Source organism: Peromyscus leucopus, chromosome 2, assembly GCF_004664715.2.
Source record: "Peromyscus leucopus breed LL Stock chromosome 2, UCI_PerLeu_2.1, whole genome shotgun sequence".
NCBI classification, from domain to species: Eukaryota; Metazoa; Chordata; class Mammalia; order Rodentia; family Cricetidae; genus Peromyscus; species Peromyscus leucopus.
Window position 1 is genome coordinate 9,484,620 of NC_051064.1, and position 24,787 is coordinate 9,509,406.

The 24,787-nt window shown below is 34.8% G+C and overlaps 1 protein-coding gene across 6 annotated transcripts in view; it reads left to right on the forward strand.

Annotated features, from left to right (window-relative positions):
- The window catches only part of Ralyl (RALY RNA binding protein like), a 683,194-nt gene that overhangs the window by 296,929 nt on the left and 361,478 nt on the right, over positions 1 to 24,787 (forward strand). For all 6 annotated transcript variants that reach the window (XM_037202361.1, XM_037202359.1, XM_037202358.1 and 3 more), the window contains one exon: positions 1,293 to 1,571. In XM_037202361.1, the coding sequence (XP_037058256.1) occupies positions 1,316 to 1,571 (256 nt within the window). In that variant the 5' untranslated portion in view covers positions 1,293 to 1,315. The remainder of the gene's footprint in view (positions 1 to 1,292; positions 1,572 to 24,787) is intronic.

The window sequence follows — 24,787 nt, forward strand, 5'->3', positions numbered from 1 at the left end:
ATTCTTTTTGATAATTTCCTTATTTTTATGTAAATGACTTAATGTTTTGTTTATTAGATCTACCTTCATTATAATGACTTGTGTGAGGGTCTATTCTGAATTAAAGTTATAACCTCAGATGTAATAATGAATAATTTATTTGAAACATTTTATGCTACTAGCTTGTGTGTGATTTCAACAGCACTTCTTTTATATACATAGTGAGTAAATGTTTAAGCATACCCAATTTATGTGGCTTTGCGACTTCTGCTAGATTAACAATGAAATAAAAAGTATCATTTAAAATGACCCTTAAACATCAGTTGCACTTGTTAACTTACAGCTGAAATATTTTAAATAGGTTCTTGATATAGATATGTAATTATCACCAAGAAAATGCACCCATTGGCTATCCTTCAGCAATGAGCATCCCTTCGGGAGTATAACCCTCCTAAGGTTTCTATTTCACATAATGGTAAAAAGAAAAGGATACCTGGCAACACATCAACACTCAATAAATACAGCTACGGATTTTAATGTCTTCAAAGAAACTTCATTGAGTTTACTTAAAAAATGAGGCTGAGGAAAAACACTTCAGTATTCTTGGGTAAATCTAAGTATTGATGAATAATGGCTGTATATGTCTTTTTACTTACATTTAACTGTGATAGCATACATTATTGGTTCAAATGTCATGTACAGAACTAATTATTCTTTCCTCTGCAAAAAAAAATCATAATCAAGCTTCTGATATTAACCTTTTCTATTTTCTTTTCCCTAGCCTTTAATGGAATTGGTTGTTGGCTTCTGACCATAGGATTCCTTTGCCGAAGCAGATAACCAGTGTGCCTATTGCAAAGCACATAGTGGCACACTGCCTGTGCTCAAACACTTCAAAGTGCTTATGCTACTCAATATCCATTTTCATCAGACTTAAACATGTGAACATTTATTTTCTTTTGTTCTTTTCACAGAATCAAAGGGGTTATTCCTTAAATTTTCCTTAGCAAATATAGGTATACTTAAAAATAAAATGAGTACAGAACATTCAGTCATATGTGGGGCTGATCATTGGATACAAAACTGAGGCATTTTTTTGAAAATTGTGTGTAATTAATTATAAGAATTTTCCCAGCATGGTTTAGTCAAGTGATGTGTACCTTTGATATTACTAACTTTTCTTTACAAGACAATCTGTTATATTCAGAGATTTGCACTTCCAGATGACAATTTGAAATCTGTTCAAAGCCAGAGATACCTACTGAATTTAGTTATTTTATTGTCTGATTATTTTATTTGTTTGTTTATTTAAGGATTAAAACAAGGTGAGCCAACCATGACGGGCAAAACACAGACCAGCAATGTTACCAATAAGAATGACCCCAAGTCCATCAACTCCAGGGTTTTCATCGGCAATTTAAATACAGCCATCGTCAAAAAAGTGGACATTGAAGCTATTTTTTCCAAGTATGGGAAAATCGTTGGCTGCTCCGTTCACAAAGGGTATGCTTTCGTCCAGTACATGAGTGAGCGCCATGCAAGAGCTGCGGTGGCTGGAGAAAATGCCAGGGTCATCGCAGGCCAGCCTCTTGGTAAGCTATGCTCAGTTGCAGATTTCCCTTTACTCTATCCATATTGCCTATATGGATGAATTTGTTAGCAGTCAGCAGCTCCGTACTATTTATTGCTTCCTTAACCAGTTTCAGTGTTTGAAATTTATCGTTCAAATCGCATTCTTTTGCATGTAGCTAGTATTATCTCAACAAATATGTCAACTTGTGATTAAAGCTGTTTGTGATATTTACAACCTCCACCAATTCTGAGACAGGCAAATACTATATTTGCTTCCAACTTAAGTTTATTTGACTTGAAATAGTGCTTAACTTCCACAAAACATAGGCTAAGTTTCTTGACCTTGCATATAAGGATTTTTTTCTGAAAGGATAATTCACTTTCTTTATTTACAATTTTTATTTAGAGAGAAATGTTAAAAAATGGTATAAAGTAATATATTTTCCAGACTTGAAAGGATCTCTACTCACTCTTTACTAAATGGTTAGCAGTGGTGTATACTATGCACACTCTGTGTATCCCAGTGCTCACCGTACGTTTCATGCCAGAGGAGCAATACTGAATTTTTGCTAAGTAAAGATGGTATCTTGTGAGGTGGGATAAAAATGAGAAGAAAACATTTGTGATTATTGAACTTGAACAGACCAAAAAAAAAAAAAACCAAAAAAACCCCAAAATATTATGTTTTCCCATGTAAGAAATTACAATCAATCCACCAGTATTTGTCTCATTTGTATTTCTTATCCTGGACATATTCATATTTCACACTGATTATATACTTTGTTGATTATTGTATACGTTCTTGATTATTCAACATCTATCTTCAGGTATAACTTCATTTTCCCACATCCTGTCTATTTTGTAACTTCTCTGTAACTATCATTAGAATCCCAGGTTTTTATGTATGCAGCTTTTGAAATAAAAACTTCAATCCCTTCCTTTGACCCATATTTCAAATGCAGTCTCCTAGCTGATATCAAACTCTGTCTTTATCTTAGCCCATACTGATACCTTCTTGTGTAGTCGCCATTGTATACCAGGGGCCCAAGGAAAGACTCTGCTAGCTGTGAGTTTTTCACTGTGGGGAAATGTTTTGTTTATAAACATGAATTATGTCACCAACCTGTTTTTAAACCTCCAAAGAATGAAATCCAGAGACATTTATACTCTGTCATGTACCCTGTGATCTTCTATACAGTCACCTCTTCAATTCTATCCCTAGTCCTGTGCCTCATGCATTGCTCTGGTCCCACTGGCAGCCTGGACATGCCTCCTGAATGACAGGAATGCCCCTCTTTCAGAGGCTTGCTATTTATTTGTTCCCTTGATTGTTGTAAATTTAACCACCACAGAGAGGCCTTTAATGCTTGCCTTCTACAGATCCTTGAATCCTGCCCAATGCTTTTGTAACTAACCATTATCCCTATCTAGACGAGATATTTCCGTTTATGATATTGCCTCATCATGTTCACAACAATAAAGCCAAAAGAGTGTGCTAAAGAAACAAAACTACTGAATTAAAAAGTGAGACAAGCATGAAGAGTACTTTCCTATCAAATCTGATCAATTCAAGAAAATGTTTACTGGGAGGAATAGTGGAACACAGCTGTAACTCCTGGCCTAGGGACTGAGATACAACGATGGAGGACCTGAACGCATCTTGGGTTACACAGTGAGAAACAACAACAAAAATAGAACACTGGGAAGCTATGGTGCTCATTAATATGTGAGTGAAGTCTGAAGTATAGTTTTGAAAAAATAAAATGCTTTTACATAATATCTGGTATAAATCTCCAAACATATATGCAAAATTCTAGTTTTTATTTACATCTTCATTGTTCATTTTCTCTACTGTAAAGAAAGATGATATTTTTCAACAGTCTAGTCTGTTTTCCAGGTGCTCAGTTGGTTTCCTTAATATGTACATCCCCATACTTACCCTGATATTGGAGTTTTCTATTGTTCTTTAGAAAGTATTATAACAAAAAATTCTTACTTCATATCCACATTCAGGTAATTCAGGGTCCCTTTATTGCCTGTATCCTCATTACTGTGAAACTAACATGACCTTGTGGAAACACATTTGGTTATTACTTTTTATAAAAAATAATTATGAATATAAAGTCAATTTTAACTCTGATTCTCTTTCAACTGAATTGTAGCAAATTCTCTGGAGTTCTGCTTTCCATCACCACTCAGCTGATCAGTATCTTTAAAACTTGGACCAAACAAAGAAAGGAATATAACTCCAAATTTAGTGTCTTAACTTAACAAAACCAAGGGATAAAAATGACAATCTAAGATTCCTGTGCATTGAGAAGCAGAGTTAAATGACACCTCTAATGGGATTGTTTCTCATTCTTAGTCATACCTGTGTCTCTTATTGGTGTTTCCCTGAGGATCATCTCCAAGGCAGATTAGATCAGACTTTATATCCAAATCCATGCTAAAAACTTTATTCATTTAGGTGGAACTTAGTTTATTAACTTCTTTTGCCTATATAGAAAGACTTTCATACTAAACAGATGCTTTGCAATTTAAGTAATAATCTTGATTTTCAGGTCAAGTACTGAAATTAACCACCTGTTCTTAACCCTGACCACTAGAAATCCAGGCAAGGCAAGACACCCAGTTGTTCCCTGCTGAAATCAGTTCCATAGTAATGTGGGATTAAAGCCCCACTTTCCAAGCTGCATACCCACCTTCACCTTTAAGTACCATGCCTATTTTTTTGTGGACTTGGGTAAAACATGACTTCAAGTAAATTGATTACTTATATCTTGATTTTTTTTATTTATTTTCAAATCAAATGTTCATAAAAAAAAAACCACTAGGCTTGTCCCTGATGTGCAGTGAATTAACCATGAACATACTAACAGGTTCTTACAATGTAAAACACGCACTGTATATGCATTTGTCTTTCTCTTTAGAGTAGGAAATCATTATATTGGTTAAGCCTGAGTTATTAGTTCACCCATGTTTAAAATTTTTGTCTTAAGTGATGAGTAATCATGAACCATCTTCTTTAGAATAATCTTTTCATCTTCTCCGTGAATTTTTAAATTCTAAAATAGAATTTAGAAGTTGGTTAAAAGTTAGTAGTGCTAAGAAAATTTCAACGTCCTAATGCAAGTTCTTTGCTTAAAATGAGACTTTTTTATGATTAAATGAGAAATATTATCATTGAGCATTTTGATACTGCAAGTATAAGAATGAAACAAAAAGTTTAAGCTGGGGAGAACATGCTGAAATGTCAGTATGAGAAAAGCTCAGGGAGCATGCTGGTGGGTAGGTTAGTGTAGTTAAAAAAGACTGTGGGCACATGATGAAAGTCGATTTTATGGAGTTGGGAGTGGAAAAAGAGGTAATCATGCTAAATGTTAAGGAAGTAGTCTGATAATCTGTTAACAAATATAAGAAAGATTCAAGAACAAGTCCCACATTTCTGAGCTGATTCACTGTTGATGATTTTACAAGTCAGTAAGAGAGAGGATTTTTTCAGAAGGAAAAATGTTTTGGTCTAAAACTATGAGTCCAGAACTGGGCTTTTTTTTTATTAAGGATAGCTCATATGCTGAAGGATACTTGGGCATATGTATTACTAAAATCTCACAAATATAGACCCTAAAATAAGTGAGAGATTTAAACAAAGGGTGGTAATTATGAGTCATTGACACAAATTGTGTTGAACCTCTAGGAAGGAATAGTAAACCATGTGGCATCAGTGGAATGCAAAGAGAGTGTTGAATGAGTTGGAGTAGGTGAAGAAAACTTCAGTTTCTTAGAAAGAAGATTTCTAATAAACACCCAGCAAAGATTGGAATGGAAAGAATTTGTCTTCTGGATTTGTATGCATGCATTTTTTGCTTTTCCCTGAATTTCCCTTGTCCTCACAGCCCACAGAGTCTACTGTGCCCCTTTATTCCACAAACCACTGCCAGTCTCTACACTAGTAGACTACCTTACTGCATATGCTGTTCTGTTTTCCAAGCTGGATAGCCTTTTGATCAAAACCTATGCTTATACCTACACCAATGTTTCTGTCTCCCAAACCACAGCCCATGTCTTGGTCCACAAAAGGACTTTCCCTTCACTTCCCAATGCAAAGTTTCTTTGATACTTGCCTTTGTTAGGGTCCTGGAGAAGTCCCACAAAAGACTACTATCCACATATGCAATGAACAAGGGCATTTATCATTCCAGCATGCTAGGGCCTGCCATCCCACACAAAGACAAGATGGTGAAGACCCCAAGAGGGATGTGTGGGTTCCTTTTAAGCACAGCAGAAGGGGCGTTCCTAGCACACTTAGGTCATTTTATATGATTGGCTCAAGCAAGAGACAATCATATTAGTATATTCTAATTGGCCAGGAATAGTCAGGGGCTGGTGAGGGTTACAGTTTTCCATTTGGGGGCAGGCCTGGACAAGTCCTAGGCTTTGTCTTTATTTGGTTATCATATTGAGCTGTTTATGCTTAGGTCACCAGGCCTCCTTGTCTTTGTTGTAGATTGACTGACCTTTGTTCATAGCTCTTCCTCAGAAACTGCTTGCTCAGTTCCAAAAAGCAGGGACTGAGGCCTAGTTCTTAACTGAGTTATTATGACAGGATGCCATGATGTTTGCCTGGCCCTCTCAGCATTCATCAGGCAAGGAGATGTTCTTATACTGACTAGAAACCTAGATAGCCTGGTGACTAAGAGAGTTTCCTAGCAATCCTTATGGATTTGTATGTTTGGGAAGCAAGAGGCTTTCTAGGTCAATATTGTTTGACCACATTCTCACTGAGTTTTAGAGAACATGTATTTGGCCAAGTTTCACTGTCTGTCTTCAACAAAATTATTAGCATGATGGAAATGTTCAACAGATCAATTTCAAGTCAGGCATTGCAGAACTAGTTGGGGTGTTTTGCCTATGTGTGAATATTTTACCTCAGCAATTTCATATGTCTATTTGCACATAGAGTATTTTTCCAGTGAAAACATCTTCTACTATGAAGTTTTTATAAAATTCTGTTTTTGACATACAGAATTAAGATATAATTTATATGCTTTTCCAATTCATATAAAAAGAGACATTATTTTAAAATACATTAAATCTTGCCTTAAAACCACAGAGCATGGAGTAACTGTGGTTGTTCAGAAGCTGGAGCACAAACTTAATTTTAATCTGGATTTTGCATGTAGGTCATATTCTGATCTTGGTTAATTACTGTCTCTGGATTTTTAATTCTTACTCTATTGATTCAGATTCCTAAGTCCTATTTCGGAATACATAAAAAGTTACCCTCAGTTAGTGTAATAATTCATGCATTTTGTCAAAATGAGAAACTTCAATATAATACAATGTTCTCTGATGGTTGTTTTTTTTAAAAGTATATGTAAATATAGAGTAATAATTCAATTTGAGTTATGTTTTTTTTAGTTTGACTTCCTTATTTATTACTAGAAAGTAATTAAAGAAAGGTAAAAATACTTAGTTGTTTAAACTATAAAGAAAGTTTTTGCTTCTATCTTTCTTTTCATTTTTTTTTCTTTTAAATTTATATTAGTTTTCGTTATGCTCAGGGGATTTCTTCCAAGATGCCAAGTTGATTTCTGAAACTACACAAATAACGCTGAATGTTCTTTGTATCATGCTTCTTCCACTTAATTCATACTTATGATAAAGCTTAAGTTATACATTATTAATAATACTAATAACCTTTCATTAAACCATGTCCCAGACCTGATAGTGAGGTAGACATTTGTATTTCCTTTAAAGCTTGTACCTTTGGTTCACAGAACACAGTACATCAGGTGACCTTTCAGTGACACTGCTCACCTCTATAGACTGTGACTCTTTCCAAACTTGTTCACCTTTCCCCAGTTGACGTGGCCCCTTTGTAACTCCAGGTCACATCGGCTTCCTGAGGAAACTTATTTATAAATATGTTTATCGTATATGTGGATAACATAATTCAAAGTAGTCACTTTTTGGTAATGCTAGCTTCTAGCCATGCATAATATCATACTTTGAATTTTACATAGAAGGAAATGGCCATAATTTCATTTCATTTCTTATTCATTAAAAAAATTTCAGCATAGCTTTGCTGTCCATTGGAAATAGAATAATCCTCCTCTTCCTCTGGATTCATGGCACTGATGTGGAGTAAAACATTTCCCAATTTCCTGTGAAAATAAAGATTCCTTCGTGATCCATATTACAAAAGAAATTCTAAAAATCAGACAGTAGCTAGACAATTTATTAATTTAAAATAAATGTCATCTCTATTAAATAAAAATCTTTCTTAGTTTGGTTATTTAACTGATTAACGTTTAAATTTACTAAAGTAAATTCTTACATACCTTGTTAATATTCACTAAATTTGGATCCTAACACTTTTTAATATTAGAAATGCTTATTATAATTTCAAACTAATTTTAATCAGGAGAACTTTTGTTCCCACAAATATATTCCCTTAAAGAGTAAATAAACTTCAAAAATATTTTGCACTGGCTATTTATAGATCTGGAGCTGCACAAATTCTTTTTTTGTACAAAAATATCATGCAGAGGTTAGAGACTGATGTACATCGGTGCCGATTTCACGCATCTACTGATTACACTAGTTGATTACTCATGAGCTATAAATAAGCATTTGTCATGTCTGTCTTTTCAGATTATCTCACTGTTCCATTGCCTGAAGCAAAAAATTATGAGTTTTGGGAGCTAGCTTTAAATAGTAAGAAGAAACAAACATAAAAACCGAATACATCTGGCCACGCCCCCAGCCGGTTTTTAAAGCGGAGCGCCATATTCCCAGTTCTCCCTCTTCTCCTCTTCCTCTTCTCCACGCACGTGTCTCTCCCACAGGCCTGCACTCTCTATCCCTGTATCTCTAATAAACTCTTATAAGCGGAAAAAAAAAAAAACCGAATACATTTTTTCTTTGAGTATCATTCATAAGGGAGGAAGAATCTGTCTTCAGATCTCTCTCCTTCTGCATGAGTCATCTTTCTATATCTGCAATAAAATATCAAAAAAAGCAACTAAAAAGGAGGAAGTATATGTTTTGACTAATAATTTTGTGGATTTTAGCTCATAGTCATGGGTAGATGATATTACTGTTTTGGACTCTAGAAGACAGAAGACCATAGCTAAGAGTGTGTGATGGCAGAAAACCGTTCACATCTTGCCAGCTGGAAATCAGTGACAGGGAGCCAAAAAGCGAGGGTCGGAGATTACGATACATTCTTCAAGAGCCCAACTTCAATGATTATGTTCCAGCAAAGAGATTCTGCCTTCTACAGTTTCTATCATCTGACAGTATCACAGTAACTTACAACCTCATCAATAGAGAACACAGTGATGAGGTCAGAATGTTCATGGTCCAATCACTCCATGAAAATTCATTTCTGGATGCATATAGCAGAAAGAAGTGTTCTATGTGGCAGTTCAAGCAAGGGATGGTGTCATTTCCATAGGCTCACATCTCCTGACCTCATCTACTGGAGTGGGGATGCACACAGCAGCTTTCATTAGAAATTCTATTACCAGAACAAGTGAAATTCTTGTTAGAGAGCTAGCTTCTCTACTACATGAAGATTAGTATTTAGTAAAGTTTTTTTAAAACCATCAAAATGAAAACTTCAGTGTGTCAGTAACAGTAAGATACAATTGAGATGTTTGTGACATTCTGGAACCTTTCTTGCTTATGCTGTTGTATAGAAATTTCACTTTCTGAAATAATCACATGGGTGCTATAGAAAATGTGTACGTACACTTACTTTGGGAAACACCATTCTATACTGCTTGTGGTGGTTTGAATGAGAATGACTCCCATGGGCTCATATATTTGAATACTTGGTTTCCAGTTGGTGGAACTGGTGGGAAGGACTAGGAGTGTGGTGTGGCCTTACTTGAGAAGGTGTGTCATTGTGGATGGGCTTTGAAGTTTCAGAGAATCATCATCATCATCCCTAATCTCTCTCTCTCTCTCTCTCTCTCTCTCTCTCTCTCTCTCTCTCTCTCTCTCTAGGTGTGTGTGGGGGTGGGGGGTGGGTGTGTGTGAGTGTGGGTGTGCATCTCTCTATTTCTCTGTCTTTTTTACTCCGTCTCTCTCTCTTTTTCTCTCTCTGTCTCTGTTTCTACTTGTGGATCAAGATGCAAATTCTCCCTGTGCCTGCTCTTCCGAATTTGCTCCACCAATGTGTACTCTAATCCTCTGGAACATAAGCTCCCAATTCAATGTTTTCTCCTACAGGTTGGTTCACGGTGACTTATCACAACAATGGACAGTAACTAAGTCACTATGGGAAGTACTACATATAAGTAGCCACAAGGGTAGAAGCATAACTTGAAAATGAGATTGGTAGAGGACTGATGAGAGCTTTCTCTACAGAGTAGGAGACTTGTTAAAATATTTAAAAGAATGAGGGCGAACAGAAAAGTAGTTCTAGGTGGATGAAACTTTATACTTACAGTCTTAATCCTCCAGGGAGCACTGTGAAATAAGTCAGCTTATGTAAAAGAGGAGAGAGAGAGTAAAATTTGTGCCATGCTATGAAAAAGTTAAAATGCCTAAAATACTGAATCCTAGTGTTAAGCAATGTTTGAAATAGAAATCCTAAGTATAATGAAGATTGGTTTCAAATGACTATTTCACATCAGTTACTTGCCATTTGACTGACTATTATGTTCTTAATTTTATAGTGTATCATGTATGTATGCAAGTACACAGTGTTTCCTCTCACTGATAATATGCCCATTCATTTGTTCATTTATTTACCAATTACTATATTTAAATTCACACAAGACATGAACATAGATAAGAACTTCTGGAATGAAAACTTAGCCTACTTTGTATCTGTTATTTTTCTGTTCCCCCTCCCCCCAGAATTGTTGGGTACTGAGCACAGAGCCTTGAGCATGCTAAGAGAGCTCTCTAACCATGAGCATATCTATCCTAAGTCCTTGGGTTTTCAAGAAAGATTTCACTATGAACTTTATGTTGCTCTGGAACACATTTTATGGCCCAAGCTTGTCTTACATTTGATCATCTATCCTTGGTTCCCTGAGATCTAGGATTCCTGACTTGTGTCATAAAAAAAGCTATAATTCTTTTCTATCAAATTGTTTCATCCCATAATTCTCTTTCTTGAGTAACACAGTGACTACAACTTTTTAAAATTTCTTTCTGTACTACATGTAACCACATACCTGTTCTTGACAATGATAACAGTTAGAGGCCTATACTATTCATTAAAGGATCTCTGCATTTTATCTGTGAGAAACCAGCAGTTTCCCCTCTAAGTCTATTAAAAAAAAAAATACAACCAGGTGGTGATGTCACATGCCTTTGATCCCAGCACTTGGGAGGCAGAAGCAGGTAGATCTCTGTCAGTTCAAGGTCAGCCTGGTCTACAAAGTGAGTTTCAGAACAGCCAGGGCTGTTACACAGAGAAACCCTGTCTTGAAAAAGAAAAAAGAAAATAATACCTTTAAAATTACCTAGCACTTCCCAAGAGAAAAACACCCACAGTGAGAAATCATTGTTTCCAACTATATAAACTAGATACCTAAATAAACAACTTTTATTTTCAGAAATCCTCTAGTAGTTTTAGTCAATAGAACTATGTAAAAATAGTGTTTTATGTTAATTTAACAGTAAGTCATGACAGTGTAAAGATGCATCATTCTACTTCTCCAAAAACTAAAACTACATCTCTGGGAAATTTCAATGTATTTATCCATAGCCTACCTTTTGCCTTTGTTGTTTTCAATCTGTAAAAACAAGGACAAGGAAAAGAAAGAAAGAGAGAGAGAGAGAGAGAGAGAGAGAGAGAGAGAGAGAGAATGGCTTGCTTATAAAATTGACACATCTGTTATAGTTACTGGTATTTTTTAATCTAACTGATTAAAAAGAGCTCTTGTTCTCATAATCTTAGCCAACAACTGCCCTTTAGAGCTATAATTTCTTGCCCATTAAAATTTTCCATTCAAACACATAAGAATATCACTTAAAGTAATGAAGAAAGAGAGATTCACGAAAGTGTCCAGGTGAAAAGTACTGTGAGTTTTGCAATTACTCAAGACCTCAATTAATCTCAGTATCACTTAAATGTTAAATTACAAAAAAAAACTATGAACTGTGATATGTTTATTTGATGTCCTAGAGCATTTATTCATTTCTCTCTTGCACCACCCTCTTCTATTTGAGGAAGTTTTATTCTCTAGCATATGCCTTCAGGAACAAATTTGATACAGAGTTTGAACATCTAGTAAGGATAGATTGACAGAGGGCCTAGGGTAAAAACAAATTCAGATAATCACTTTGACATAGTATTCTATTGCCAAACCTTGTGGGAATTTCTAAGTCACAAAAATCTTGGAGAAAAGATCTAAAGAACAGTGCTGGTTATAATGAACACTTTTAGCAAGACATGATTATATAACTCTATTACCATTTGGACTGATGGAAAACAAGGAAAAGATGTTAGCTTTTATCCCATGTTTGAGAGTATATTACTAGCATGCTTGCCTAGGGTGATGGGCTACAAAGCCTTTCAAGATAAAAGTGAAAAGTCTACCCTCCAGGTAATTTGAACTCTCCTGGCAATAAGCATATAAATATTCTTTCATTTGTACATCTTCATACATACCTTAGTCTTTGAAGCTTTCAATAAATCATTCTAAACTTTTGTCACTAAAGAATTATCTAATGAAGTTTTGTATTTTATACATGCATTTTCCAACATATACGATATTATAGAGACATTCCAAGTGATAATGAATTTCAGGATTCCATACATGGATAATACTTACCTTTTGTTTGAAAAAAATCTATGCACACATTGTGGAAGGGCTTGAATAGCATAGAAGTAAGAAGTATAAGAAATTCATCATGAGGGAGTCTTTAGGACAAATTATTCTTCTCAGTGGTTTTATACAAAATGTCACAGTTCCATATTAGTAGCTTGTGATAATATTTCATTTGTGTGTAAAAATCCCTCATTCATTTTCTCAAATAGTTTATGATGTACCTTGCCACATTTTAAAAAGTTATCTTCCTGTCTTTCTTTATTGCAACTAGATATAGTTAATCCCATTTGTCAGATAAGGAAATCTAAACATATACTAAAGTTAAAGCGAACTTTTTTTTCAGTGAGACAAACATTTCAGAACTTCTTACTAACATTTTTAAAATTACTGTAACTAATTCTCAATTGTACTATCCAAAGAATACTCACAATATCTGGTAATTATTTAAGAATTGTTCATCCTCATCCTTCACTGCTGTCAGTTCATAAGTGTTCAAACAGCAGTGCTCTGCAGACCATAAAACACAACACATTTCAAGTTTCCAGCAATTAACCAGAGCTACTTAAAATGTTATAAACAAATGCTAATTAGCAAACTTCTAAGACAGAATGAGTTACAGAACTGTAATTCTGTCAGGCAGCAAAATGCATGGTCCTTCCTATGATAGAAAGCCTTGGGGATTTTCTTTATGCCTCTAAAATTGGTTATTGACTCCATCAGTGAACCTAAATGAGGAAACACAGTGGCATAGAGTGCTAAGATTGTCACTGCACACTCTTAAGCACTAGTTAAAAGACTTACTAGTTTTAGTTACTTGTGACTAATCTCTAGAAGAAGTTAGACATAATGGTAAGTAAATACAAAACCACAAGCTGTCTGTCCTTCCACCCTGAGGATGGAAGTGTGTGAAGGTCATTTGTGAGCCACATCACATTGCTGTCCTGGTATGAGTAGTCCTTCCAAAAAGTATGTGGGAAAATGATGTTACAAGCTGTGCAACCATAAGCTCCTCAGGGTTTTAGAAACACCTTGTCCCACAATTATGAAATAAAGTGAAACATGAAGCAGAATCATTCTAGAATAAAATATGTATGTAAATGAAGATGGCAAATGTATAATCAATATGTAACATATGCTTTATAAAATATATAACAGAGTGATTACTTAAAAGGACAAAGAATTGTGACTATATTTAAGAAAATCTTATTGAAGCAATTGTGTAATAAATATGTTATCAAACAACGTATAAAAGATGTAGAAAAGTTCAAGATAATATATTATTTTATGTATTGCACAATCTCAATATAATATCAAGCACTGTGAGAATTCAAAAAAACACTATTCTATATATGGTCAGATCACTTAGAAAATACAATTATTAATTGAGCTGTTTCTTAATCTGTAATAGGTGGCAGAAACAAGAATATTCATCTTTAAGAAATGTCTTAGATACTGCAATCTTGAGTGCCAGAGTGCAGAAATTAAAATTATAGTTTGCAATGTTTGTCAGAGATGGAAGATTACAGTGAGAACTCTGGATTCTGTTAGAATCCCGGCTTTCTTAGTACTAACTCTGCCACCATTGGTAAGGTACTAAATGCCTGCATGTTTTACCCTTGCTTTGAAATAGAGATGCTCAGAGCAGAGGTAATACCATGGTTGTGATGAGGATTCAATTATCAACTTCTGTAAAATAGAAGACATTTCAATGAAAATATACAATGCCATGAAACCCAAGCAGACAAAGAACTAGACATCAAACTCTTACTTCTTTTTATGAATTGTATTTTGAGTTCAATAAATATATCTTTATATTTTTAAGCACAAGGGTTAAAGTGTTTTCTCAAAAGAACCCAAGGCACACCAGAAGAGAAGGATGTGGCTTCTATAAGAAAGAGTGGCCAACGCCCAGTTTTTTAAGACATCTGAAACCTTGCTGAAGAAATGAATTAAAAACACTTGTATCTTGGTACTAGAATTTCAGCATCTCACAGTTATTGAGAATGGAAGTAAATTTATTCTGTTTGGACTCTTATTACCTCTTTGGTGAGCAGTGTATGGGTCTAGGTAATCTGTCAGTTCCCACAGGCCATGTATCCACACAGCTAGAACACTCCATGACCATGAACATACCTATCTTGATTAATTCTAAAAGATTTTTAGATGTGTTTACAGTTTACATATGGTTTTTAAGATCTTTGGAGTTGACTTTGGTGTGGTGTGCAGAATTCAAAATGATTCCTTTTCTATCTGAGTGTCAGTTAACTACATAACAGTTTTTTGAGAAACCGATGTTTTTTTCCTTTTGAGACATCATATTTGTAATAATAAAATAAACCAATTTACTTATCCAATATATCAAGTTAAGAAAGAGGAATAGATTGGATTATGTATACACATATGTATACATGTACATATATACATATATATTAAAAAATTCAGACATAATTGTAAATATGTTGCAGTATTATGTAAGAAATATAGATATTATACTAAATGTTAGCATATTCTATGTATCATTTTCTACTTGTTCATTACTACTGTATTCACTTCCTTTTTTCTAAAGCCACTCATAAATATTAACCATTTTTTGTAATATTTTGGTGTACTGTGTGTCTACAACAATGTGTGTTGCAAACCTTACTTTTGCGTCTTATTGTGCTACCAGAATACTGTTGCATAATAGAAATGGTGATTTTTTTGTTCACTAAATAAGAAAGATGTCAGCATTGTGTCATATAATGGATCATAATAATTTCCATATATGGAATTCTATGTCAAATTTAAGAAATCCTATTATACACATAATGGTTTAGTATCCATAAACAAGGACTTTTACTACTTCCCTGCCATCATTTCTCAGCATGTAAGGATAAAATCAATATAACTTTGAATTATATTATGTGAGAGTGATTGATTTTGAAAATCACTCTGAGTTGGTGACTTCAGTTTCATTAAAAGTAGTCATTAACTGAATTTTATTTGGAGATGAAGATAGAATTTCCATCACTTTCTGAAATGGCCTAAAGCATACTTCTGCCATTGTCTTTTGTGTATTTACATGAAGCATGTATTCTTCATTGAGGACTATAAATCAAAATGTCAATCAACTCAGAAAAAAATATTGACAATGCTCTATATCTTGAAGTAACAAATACTCAGCAAATGTATAATTCCTTAAATAAAAACAAGTAAGCATATCCATACCATTAGCATGCAATTTCTTTCATGTTTAGTGAATGACAAAAATAATATGGATAACAAATTTGTTTATTAGTTATTTATAATCGGCAAAGTTTTAACTTTAATACTTATTTGTATAAGTTTAAGACCAACAAAATTTCTCAGGTGAAAAAACATTTAAGAAACCATGATCTAGCATATAGCATGAAATAAACTATTCATCTAAAAGCACTTAAGTCTAGATTTAAATGATTCTGTATTAAAAATTATGGGACATTATTTCTATTTTACAAGAGAAAAGACTGCACTGAGCAAAACTACTCCTAAATTTTTGTTTTATTGTTAATTCTGTCTTGTCCATCCATCTCTTCTTTCAGCTTCCCTCTCCTGTGTTTCCCACTCTGTTCCCTCTTCTCTGTTCTCTCAAACTTCTTTCTGGTCTCCCCTCCCACCTGTTCCCATTTCTTCTTCCCCTTTCTACTTACCTCTCAATCCTTTATGAATAGTACAATTTCCTGGAGTACACCATCATTTCTTTTTTTAGACATCAGGTGACTCCAAGCCCACTTTAGCTATCTATATCACACACACAAAAAAAAGACTGCTACTTCCAAATTAGTATGAAACATTGAATATAATAAAAATAATTCAATGAAGAAGTAAACACAAAGTTAAATTAGTTAAAATTTTTCCTAATAGAACTTAAAAACACAATTGTTAACACACTATAAACAAGTGTTGTGTATATGAACAATGCCATGTGTTCAGTATTAGAGATTTCATTGATTAATTGTAACATTACATTAAAAGCCTTGCAGAGAAAATTCTTACCCCAATAGATGATAAAAAGATGCTTCATAAAATATTTAACACACATTTACCTTAATGCACTATTCTCTTCCTAACCCCCAATCTCTCTCCCAAACACAAATCATACTTACACTGATACAACACTAAAGCTAGAACCCTAACACACTAAGAAAAGAAGCATAAGGACAAAGTCAGAACAATTCCTGATTACTAATATTTCTAACGTTTAAATTTCTTTAGAGGTATCAGTGATAATATAACAAAAACCATAATTAAAAATTAGCTAAATATTATCTGAATATATAATTATGTTGTTTGCTATCAAGGAAATCAATAAGACTACTTAAAAGATGATAAATATTAATATAAGTAATTTCTCTTAGAAAAGCCAACAGCAGTTTTAAATCAAACAAAACTGAGTATAACATAAATATAGCACTGGAGAGAAGATGAAGCAGTTAAGGAGCACATATAACTCTTTCAGAGTGGGTTTCCCAGCACAGATGTCAGGGGGGCTAAACACCACCTGTAACTCTAACACCATGGTTATTTGATGACTCTCTCCTCTGCAGGCACCCACACTCACATGCAAGTATCGCCTAGTTTCTTACAAACACATGCATATGTTTATTTATTACTTTAAAATAGAATATATCAAAAGGCCATATTTATGCTCACAAAATGAAAACAGTACACCAGAATAGATATGTCAAAAGAAATATCATTTACATATCTCTATGGGAATTCCAAATGAAGCACATGCGTCTCAAGGTCTGTTAGATCCAAATCTACCATCCAGAAATGAACGGACAGGTGCAATGTTTGTCTTCCTAGACCTGGGCTTCTTAGAATGATTGCTTACAGCTTCATCCATTCCCTTATATAAGTTTCATAACCTCATTGTTCTTAACAGCTGAACAATATTCCTCTGGGGTAATACACCACATTTTTCTTATCCATTAATCAGCTGATGAAATTCTAGGCTGCTTCCATTGACTAACTATTGCTAATAAAGAAACAATGAACACGGATATGAAGGCATGTCTAAAGTAGGGCGTAGAGTCCTTTGAGTGTAGATGATGGGTGATGGTGCTCTGCATGCTGTGAATGTGTTGTTCCCATTGGTTGATAAATAAAATGCTGACTGGCCAGTAGCCAGGCAGGAAGTCAGAAGTGACCTTGCTATTTCAGGTGGTAGATATTTTTCTAACTGTTGGATAAACTTACAAACTTATTTCTGAAGTGGCTACCCTAGCTTTCACTCCTATCAGCAGCAAATCAGTGTACTTTGGTCATCATTTGCTGTTGTGAGCTTGTTCATTATAAACTTGGCTATGAGGAAATCATAAAGTAGTTATAATTGGCATTTTCCTGATAGATAAATATGTTTAACATTAAAAAAATTGTTTCTCAGCTGCTTGTATTTCATCTTTTGGGAACCCATTGTTCAGTTGTATGCCTTGTTTCTTGAGGTTGGGTTGTTTGTTTTATTGCTATTTAGTTGAGTTGTTTGTATATGTGACATATTTACTCTCTCTCCCCGACATTAAGCTGATAAAGATATTTCCCCCACACTCTTTATTTTGTCTCTTTGACCAAATGATAATATCCTTTGTTGTACAGAAGCTTTTTAGCTGTTGTGGGTGGGTCTATCCCACAGAAGGTGGTGCCACCTATGGATGGGTCATCCTGGATATTTGAAGAAAGTAGTTTGAGTAAGCTCTGATGAACAAGCAACATTCCACTGTGGCTTCTGCATTAGTCCTACCTACATGATCCTTCACTGCTTTGATTATCTGTCCTGACTTCTCCCAGTGACAGACCATTACCTCAAAGTGTAAGATAATAAACCAGGCCTTCCTCAGATTGCTTTTAGTCATGGTGTTTTATCATAGCAACAGAAACACTAACTAAGACACAGGGATTCTCTATTTAGTTTATATCTGGATGAAATGTCTATTGCATAATGAAATCACTTAGCACTGCATATTTAAGGTCAGTCTGTGATATATACATATATATATATATATATAAACAGTGTACCTTTTATAAAATGGGGTGCCCTTGTATGTGTTGCATATCTATTAAGAATTGTAATATCCCATTGGTAAGCTTTTCCTTGAATGTATATGCAGTTTCTCTCATTACTTCTGACTAGTTCAGGTTTAAGATCTGTTTTGTCAGATGTTAGAATAGCTATATCTGCAAAGTTATTAGTTATATTTGCTTGGAATACTTTTTTTCAATTCTGTTATCTTAAGATAGAGTCTATATTTAATGGTGAGATATATGTTTTGGAGTCATGGAAAATCTGGGTTATGTTTTCTAGTGTAATGTCTGTGTCTTTTTATTTGGGAATTGAGACTCTTTATATTCAGAGGTGTTATAGAGAGGCATGCATCAATTCTTGTCATCTTGTTGCTGCTGTGGTGTTTTCTTGGATCTCTTTTGGTTCCATGTCCTAATATTGTTGTTTTACTATTGCCCCTTGGCTATGTTTATACTTTTATTTAGATTTAAGGATTCCATTTATTATTTTGGCCAAAGACACCTTCATAGTCATTGATTCCTTTAATCTGGTGTAGTCATGGGAAGTTATATTTTCACTCAATTTTAATAGATTTTCCTGGTATAATATTCTGGGATAATCATTGTCGATCTTTCAGAACTTGGAGTATATCTTTCTAGGCCTTCTAGCTTTAAAGTTTTTCATGGACTGATCAGGAATTATTCTGATAGGCCTTGTTTTATTAGTGATTAGACTTTAATTTTGTAAATTATCAATAACATGCTTTTATTCTGTGTTTTAAATGTTTTAGCTATAATTTGTCATAAAAATTTTCTTCTCTGGTTTTATCTATTTGGTGCTTTGTCAGCCTCTTGTGATTGGACAGGCATCTCTTTCTCTAGGTTTGGGTAATTTTCTTCCATGATTTTGCTGAAGATATTTTTTTGCCTTCAGTGTGGTATTCTTCTATGTCCAGAATTTGGAGGTTAGATATTTTCATAGTCTCTCCCAGGTTCTGGTTTTTTTTTGTTGTTGTTTTTTTATTTTTCATTTGACTTTTAATTTAATTTCTTATTTACCTTTAATAACGTGATCCAATTTCTTTACTTTGTTTTCCATCTCCAGCTCTCTGTTTTTGACATGATGTTGGTGAGACTTTCCACTGAGATGTTCTAGCATGATTTCAGTTTGAGCTTTCTTAAAAAAATTAAACAGAATTTTAAAATTTGATATTGACTTCCTTACTTAAATCATGTCTTTATTGTAATTTTTTTCTCCCACCGTAATGTTTTTATTGATTATTTGTGAATTTAACATTCCCTGATCAATCATACTCACTTCCCTGTCCTCCCAGGTTTATCCAGGTCTCTCATGTTGTTCTTCCTCCTTGCCCTTTGCCTCCACCATTTCAATATTCCCATAGTATCTTTCAGGCAATGCAGGAGTCACAAAAAGGTAACATACCATTTTTCAAGTGAATGATTATAGGTAAAAGCATGTCCCAGGCAGGGGAAAGGAAATCAAGCCAACCCATGACTACATAAACATTTTGAATTAACACTCTGTAATCAGGAATCAAAATTTCTAAATTTTCTTTAGATCACAGAGTTGCCTGGTAAGTGACAGGTTTTGGACAAAAAGACCTTAAAGGTGTCATAGATTCTCTAGTATCGTCTAAGTACCAGATATCTTTTAGTATCAGCTCAACAAGCACTTTCTACAATACTATGACACCATGCTGCTTATTCTTAAAATGTACTTTTTGTCCTATTTGTGACTCTTGATTATCAAAAGAAAACCTCTAGCCCTTATTTTGGGGCTATAGAGTCAAGTTATTTTTTGTAGCCTTGACTAGTCAGAATTTCTTTTCACAAATTGAGGTCAGGAATGGGTACAAGAAATTAATCATTCACCAGCCAGCAATAATTGGGCTGTTTTATATTTACAATCTAGCCAGGCAGTTCAGTATGTCCTTGTGAATTAAAGACTGCTTTTCTGGGATTATCTTAAAAATGATTAGCAAGGCAACTGGTTTAATCTAAAGCTATTTTGAAGCTTAGTGCCATGTAATGATGCACAAGAAACCCATGACTGTATTTCTCAGCGATAAGATTAAAGGAATGTGAGCCAGCCTGAATCCTGTACACAAATGTTTCTCAAAGTCATAAAACTGAGCTGTGATCTAAAGCAGCTCCTAGGTGGGACTTATAGGCCTTAGCTATGAAACACATCTTTTTTTTTTTTGAAACACATCTTAATATTTTTTAATCATCAAAACTTAGTGTCAACTAGACAATGCAGATTAAGGAGGAATCTTCTTCCTGACAATCCACAGATATAAATGCCAAGTAGATGAGGATGTATTTATTCAAGAGATAAACACAGTATAATATAGGCAGTGAGGGACTACCCATATCTGCCCATACCATGTGAGCAAATATGTAGAAGGACAACAGAAGCAAAAAAGAAAAAAAAAATCCCCGAGTCTATAGCCTGTGGCCTTGCCTAATGGTGTTATTCCCATCAGTGAGTTTTTTTTTCTGATGGGCTGATACCCTGAACCCCAATTGCCACCTGCTGTTCCTCTGACACAGTTACTGGCTATTAGCATGACCTCAAAGACAAAAAAAGAAGAAAAATCAATATACCAAGTACAAATTGTGTTGCCCATACATCCACTGGAGCATGGTCAAATTCCTAGTGGCCAGCCTCTTAAAGAAAACTGATCCTTCCCCATCCCCACCTCTTCCAGCAGCCATCAACTGTGAAGAGCTACACTTCAGCATCCTCATCACAATTTTTAAGAATCTGCTTTAATGGCCTCCTGTCTAGACTATTTTTTTTTTGGAGGTGGGGGTAGAAGGAAGAGGTTGCCATGGGAGTCTTTTATTTCTCTCATTCTCAACTGTGAGTCTGCAGTCATCAATAGCAAGGGCAGTGGTGGCACGTGCCTTTAATCCCAGCACTTGGAAGCAGAGGCAGGCAGATTTTAGAGTTTGACGATACCCTGGTATATAGCTTGAGTTGTAGGACAGCCAAGGCTACACAGAGAAACCCTATCTCAGAATAACAGAAAGAAAAAAAAAACAGCTGTGACCTGCTGTCTTAATCTTTTTAGACACCTTTAGCCATAGTCCTATTCATTCTTTTTAATTCTTTTTCTGTTTGAGCTTTCTACATCTTTTTAAAAGGACCATTACTTTGGGGTTTTTATTTTTGGAGGAGGCATGATATTCTTTCTATGCATTGAGATTTGTACATCTAGAGTTAGTTTGTTGGTTGAGTCTCAGTCTCTCTCTGTCTCTCTCTGTCTCTGTCTCTCTCTCTCTCTCTCTCTCTCAGCTTTTTTTGTGCAAGTAGTCACATGTCTTCTTTTAGCAAAGAAATTCACCATGTTCAGCATGGAGCCAATTCATAACAGGATTGTGTCTCAATTACTTCTACTTGGATTTGGAGAAAAAGGCTGCCTGTTTCCCTGTTATAGTCAGGTGTCTTCAGTTTGGACAAGGATCCTGATAAACATTTCCTCTGGAAGTGTGAACTGACCCTGTGTTTCAAGAAGGAAAGGACATCTGGAGGGTTCCAGTTAGGCAGTTTGCAGGACTCTGTACTCTGGGTAAATTGTGATGGCTGGTGTTGATCTGGCAAGTTCTAGAGGGAGTGAGGCAGGATGAGAGGAGACAGTTGTCCATGGCAAACAATTATGTGACTAGGGAGGGACCCAAATGGAGGGAGACGAGAAGGAGAGCACTGGTAGCCTACCCCTACATGTTTACATACCACTTGCATTTTGTTTTATTTTTGAGAACACTCTATGTGAATATTTTATTTTCATTAGTTCCATCTCTCCCTCTTCCCCCACCAACGCCTCCCATGTCACTCTCAAACTCTTTTATTATTATAACCTCTTCAATAATTACTGCTGTTACCATTCCTCTGTAACAAGTAAAATAAACAGAACTGGATAGTGAATAAAATAGTTCAATATCAACAAAAGTAGGAAAGAAAGGGCTTTAAGAAGAAATTCTCCCCTTTTCACTCACATGCATGAATGTATTTTATGTGTGGAAAGGGGTAAAAGTCATGCTATTGGATATAAAATATTATAGTATTGAAATATATCAGTTTTATACAATGTTCAACTCATAGAAATTACACATGATGAAACATCTTGTTATTGCCGTTAGTGAAGAATTAATGGAATTGACTAGTGTGAGGACAGGTCTCCAACAGAATTATCTACTGTTGTATGATATCTTCCAAGTGACCCTGTTCTGGGACCCCAGACATGTACCTCAAATTATTTCAAGATGATTAAAGCAGAGCTGAAAATGAGAAGAGTCCCAGAGAGATGACTGATAAGTTATTGAGTAATCTCTCAAGGGAAGAAGGTATCTTTTCCTTGAAGTATTTAGGACAAATGAAAATTAGTAGTTTCCTGACCTATGTGCCAACAGGAGAAATTAATGAGGATTTAATGAAACTTAGGTAATAAAATCAAGTAAAGTCACACTATAGGTGACAGTGAACCTTTAAAATAACTTAATGTACTTGGCCTATGCTGTCATGGACCATTTCTTATATATGTATCGATGGTAGAAGATATTTTATTCTGTTGGCCTACTGATATAAAGTCAGAGAGTCAGAAAAGGCAATTACTGTAGAAACATTCACTGTAAGGTGAATCACCTTTCTCTTTATATAAGCATTTTAAAATGTTTTAGAATATGAAATTAAACTCTAAGAGAGTCTTGGTCTTTAAAACAGAGGATTAGTGTGACACAACCACATCTTTAATAGAGGTTTATTTTCTCACATTCCTTTAATTCTCTTACTTAATTGAAACATAATAGGTCTCGTTTAGAAAGTTGATTATCATGGGGTAATAGTAGTTTATAATAGCAAAATTGCATGCAAAAATAAATGATCATGGCTGAAGGACACTCATTTCTGTTGGTAGGCAGCAATGTTTTATCATTAGCTCAAATCATTTAAGAATTTTTCACTTTAATTAGATTATCATCCACTTAAGGATCTGGGAACCTAACAACTCTTTTATTTGGCAGGCGGAATGGATTCTTTCATATTTTTGCCAACATCCTCTGAAGGAAAGAGACAACATGACGATAGCACTATATACTATTTTTATGTAAACTCATACAATGTTAATCCAAGAATGAAGTGGCTGGCCCTCTAAGGAGTATTTTCAAATAAACAAGCCAAAGTGTATACAAATATCGATCAACAGTTGTTAAAGGGATTCTGTATATGCCATGTCAGTCTTTATGGAAAACTGGCTGACCTTTTCTTTTCTCGGCACAGGACTGCTCCTATAGGCCTTGCTCACCTGCCGGGGCAGAATCCTTTTCTCAGCAACAACACAGTTCACCTCCTTACAAAAATCAAATGACAATCATCCCCATACTCATTCAACAGATTCTCATACTCTAAAGTATCCTGTATATGAAACCTTAGATGAACACAACTTTAAAACAATACAGAAAACAAAAGGTACAAAATGTTATTTTGGCCTAATGAGAATTGTTTGAGATAGTGTCATGCTGTATAATTTGGCCTGCATAGTGTGATTGATCATCCTGCCTCAGCCTCTCAAGTAGCATTACAAGTCTATATTGCTAATTTTCATAAATCATTCTACAATAGATGAGGAATGAATTACCTCCTATATTTATACTTACCCTTATACTGATAAGGTCATCTCTTATAATGTAACACACATATCTTTGGATAATTTGAAGGATTTTCAAGGATTAATTTCTGTCTCCACCATGTGCTTGCATTTGTACCCTGTTTATAGGATATGACATGTTGACTCCTCAATTTCAATAATGCTTCTCTGCATATCCAGTAGTTTCCATGACAGTATTGGAGTCTCTGGCTTATATACCGTTATCATCCTGAGAGCTGGCTGACACACAGCTTGTTCTGTACCTGAATGTGTTTGCTAGGATCTTGTGGATTCACCAGACTTTTGCATGCCACAGACTCACTGGTATAGAAAGTTTCTACATAATCTTTCAAAACCAGAACCAACAAAATTCCAAGGTAAGAGACAATTTTCCTAAACAATGGGCATTTGACTAGGCTAGCATGGTTCTTAAATATTTCACTGTTTGGAGCTGTTTGCTTTTATAAGTCAAAAACACTGGAAGGAACATCAGAGCTTGGGATGAGCTTCCCTCCAGCATATTCCTATGCAGTTTCTGTACTCTTTTTCTAAATTGTTCAAAGTAAAATAAAGTGATTTAAGTTGATAAGAGCATGAGTGATTGGTGGTGATAACTATTATTGACAGGGTTATTTAAATTGTACAGCCCAATTCTTTGCAGGATGAAGCAAAATGAGGGGATACTGGGCAGAGGTGATAGACAAGAGATAGGAAGCATATGAGTGCTTCAGATTTCTGAAAGGATAC